Source organism: Ziziphus jujuba, chromosome 5, assembly GCF_031755915.1.
Source record: "Ziziphus jujuba cultivar Dongzao chromosome 5, ASM3175591v1".
Classification (NCBI taxonomy): domain Eukaryota; kingdom Viridiplantae; phylum Streptophyta; class Magnoliopsida; order Rosales; family Rhamnaceae; genus Ziziphus; species Ziziphus jujuba.
Window position 1 is genome coordinate 30,646,781 of NC_083383.1, and position 2,818 is coordinate 30,649,598.

At 44.7% G+C, this 2,818-nt stretch overlaps 1 protein-coding gene across 1 annotated transcript; it reads right to left on the reverse strand.

The window, feature by feature from the left end:
• Positions 1-608: 608 nt before the first annotated feature.
• LOC132803890 (phospholipase A(1) DAD1, chloroplastic-like) lies at positions 609-2,612 on the reverse strand. The gene has a single exon (XM_060817697.1). The coding sequence runs from the start codon at positions 2,578-2,580 to the stop codon at positions 1,195-1,197; it is 1,386 nt and encodes a 461-aa protein (XP_060673680.1). The 5' UTR covers positions 2,581-2,612; the 3' UTR covers positions 609-1,194.
• Positions 2,613-2,818: the final 206 nt, after the last annotated feature.

Here is a 2,818-nt window from a genome sequence, read left to right on the forward strand (position 1 = left end):
TTCGATTACCATTGATTTTAAAACAGAATTTTTGATCCTTACAGGTGTTAATTTCTTAAATGGATGAACAAGAATACAATATCATATAATTTTTTTGTGCCCAAAGATCCTGGACACATTGAATTTATCCTATTATTGGTAATAAGTTGCTTTTCAATGTGTTAGATTACTATGAGGGCATAATATTATATATTTTTTTTTGTGCCCAAAAATTCTCGACAAATTGAATTTATCCTATTATTAGTATTGAGTTGTTTTTTACCATGTTAGATTACTGTTGATGGATTTATTATATGTATAAAAATTTATGTCTGACACACTATACTATTACCAGCAATATAATGAATAAGAAAATAACTATACATATATATTTCATTCCACAAAAAAAGAAAAAGAAAATTATAATATTTACTATTGTATAATGGAATAGATAATTACACATTTACATATTATTTCAAATGATAAGTTAATGTTTGTTAACAAAGTTTGATATACGTAATTAACTTATATTTTAAAATTTAAGCTAAAATTTAAATTTTTGAAAGGAACAGTAATTTATTATTATTTTTTTTAAAAATAATTTTCGCATGGGATTAAAATGGTTGGTATATAGTAGAGGAAGTATACGGCGGAGGGGCATTTTGGCCAGACAAGCCATGAACCGACTTCTTGTGTGGGGTATGGACGGCGCTCTACATAAGTTCCAGTATAAAACAAAGAAAAACAACAACCAGCGACTGGCGCGCACGAGGCATGCGAGCCAGAGAGAGTCCTCTAGTCTCGATACAGTACTAGGTCGGTGTTGGGTACATGGTGAAATTTTGGTCGGCAATTGAGGGTATTCTCCGGAACTCAAATCTCGTGCCACGTGGTACTCTTTCCACAGAAGCAAACAACTCTCCCCTTTTCTTTCTTTTTCTGAGTTCAAGCAAGTACGCCGAAATCGAGCCGGTGGTTTCTCTACGTATAAGCAAAGGCCCACTCGCCACTGGCAATCGAGTCACCCCGCGGCGCATGTTAGATTGGAGCCGTAGAATATCAATGCGGAATGTTGGATTCCCAGGTTCAGTTTTACAAAAAGAATGACAATGCGCACCCCACCCCACTCCCCGTAGAAAATTTGGTGGGAAAAAAAAATTATGCACATCAATTTATGTACAAAACAAAGAAAGAAAAAAAAAAAAATTATGGTCCTCAGGCTCCGGCCGTTAGCTGTTTACCCAGCATTTTCATGGCCTTTCGTCGGAAAGGACACGTGGAGCTCACCAAATCGTTAACCAGGTGGAGATACGTCTTCAGCTCGTGACACGTGGCCACGTTGAACCCTCCTCCGCTGAAGTGCGGTGAGTCCCTGCTGCTCAGCTTTAGCTCCTTCCCAACATCGGCGTAAACCCACTGCGTGTCCTCCACGCACTTCCGTATCCACCTCGGCCATCCCGCTGCCATTTGGACCTCACGCTTCCTCGACACGTGTCCCCCTTCTTTTTTCCCGTCGACGACGAAACCGGGTACCTTTGTTATCGGGTCATCAGAATTCACGATCCTGAGAACTTTCGTTCCCTGTTTCTCGAGCTGGCACCGGAAACTCCGGTTGCCGACTCGCGGACCTCCAAAGGAGATGACGGTGACCAACGGCGAGCGTTTAAAGGCTGTTTTGATGTCGTAGGCAGCGAGTGTGGCCAACGCGGCCCCGAGGCTGTGTCCGGTGATAGTGAGGCTCAAAGGCTCGTCGCCGTAGGATTGGAGTAGGCGAGCGATCTCGGATCGGACCATTTGTTGGAGACTGGGTGAGATGGCGGACCCCGATGTGTACAGGCTGAGGAACCCACTTTCAACCATGGGTCCACACCCATAGGGGCCCACTTCTTCTTTGGTGATTGTCTTGTTGTTGGTGTTGCAATTAGGAAGGTTAGTCAAGGTGGCTCTAAGATTCTCTAACCACTCCAAACACGTAGCGGTTCCTCTAAATGCAATCACTACGTCTCGCCGTCCAAGCCTCGCGATCTCATTCTTGTCCTGACACACCGCCACGAATCCTATCCAGCTGGACTGCGTTGCTACCCAGCTCGGACCTCTTTCTATCCACCGTGGCAGCTGAATCCCCGATGTGGCTCTCAGATTCTTCGTCAGCCGGTACCCGGTATCCGGCAACCCCGACCGGTCTAGAAATGAGCTTTTCGGGAATTTACACGTGGCGTACGATGGAGACGAAGGGTCGAACTCGAAGGATTGGTAAGCCGCGTCGACGAACTTACCGTACCGGAGAATCTCCTGGCGGAGCTTGTCATCTAGCGGGTCGAGAAGACCGTCCCAGTTACCGATTCCTTGGTACTCCATCCATCTGTTTCCGAGCCTGACCGAAGATGTAGGGTTTGGTGACGGGAGGTTCACGGTGTTAAGGTCAACCGGGTCGACCAACCGTAAGCCACCGGGCCAGTTTGGTTGGTTGTCAGTGAAGCTGTAGCTCAGCTTGGTTGGGTTTTCCGTTACGGTGCAGCAACGGAATCCAGTGCGTTTTGAAGGAACAGCGACCGTGCATGGCTGTAGGGATCTAATACACAGCCTCATTGTCGCTTCCATTGCAGCTTACGAATGAAGCTCGCTAGATCAGCCGGAAGACGGTTTGCAGGAACTCAGTTCTCTATATATATATATATATTACTCTGACTAATAATATATGGATGATATTGAAAGTGTAGTGTTCAGTTGAGTTTGGAGGTACTCGAGGGGGATTTTTATACTTGCAAAAAGTGTAGGATTTAATTATGGAGATCTACTTTGAGAGAGAGAGAGAGAGAGAGAGAGAAAGAGTGTTTTT

Excerpts from the sequence above, each read along its gene's own strand:
- LOC132803890 (XM_060817697.1), bottom strand. The coding sequence starts at position 2,580 with ATGGAAGCGACAATGAGGCTGTGTATTAGATCCCTACAGCCATGCACG.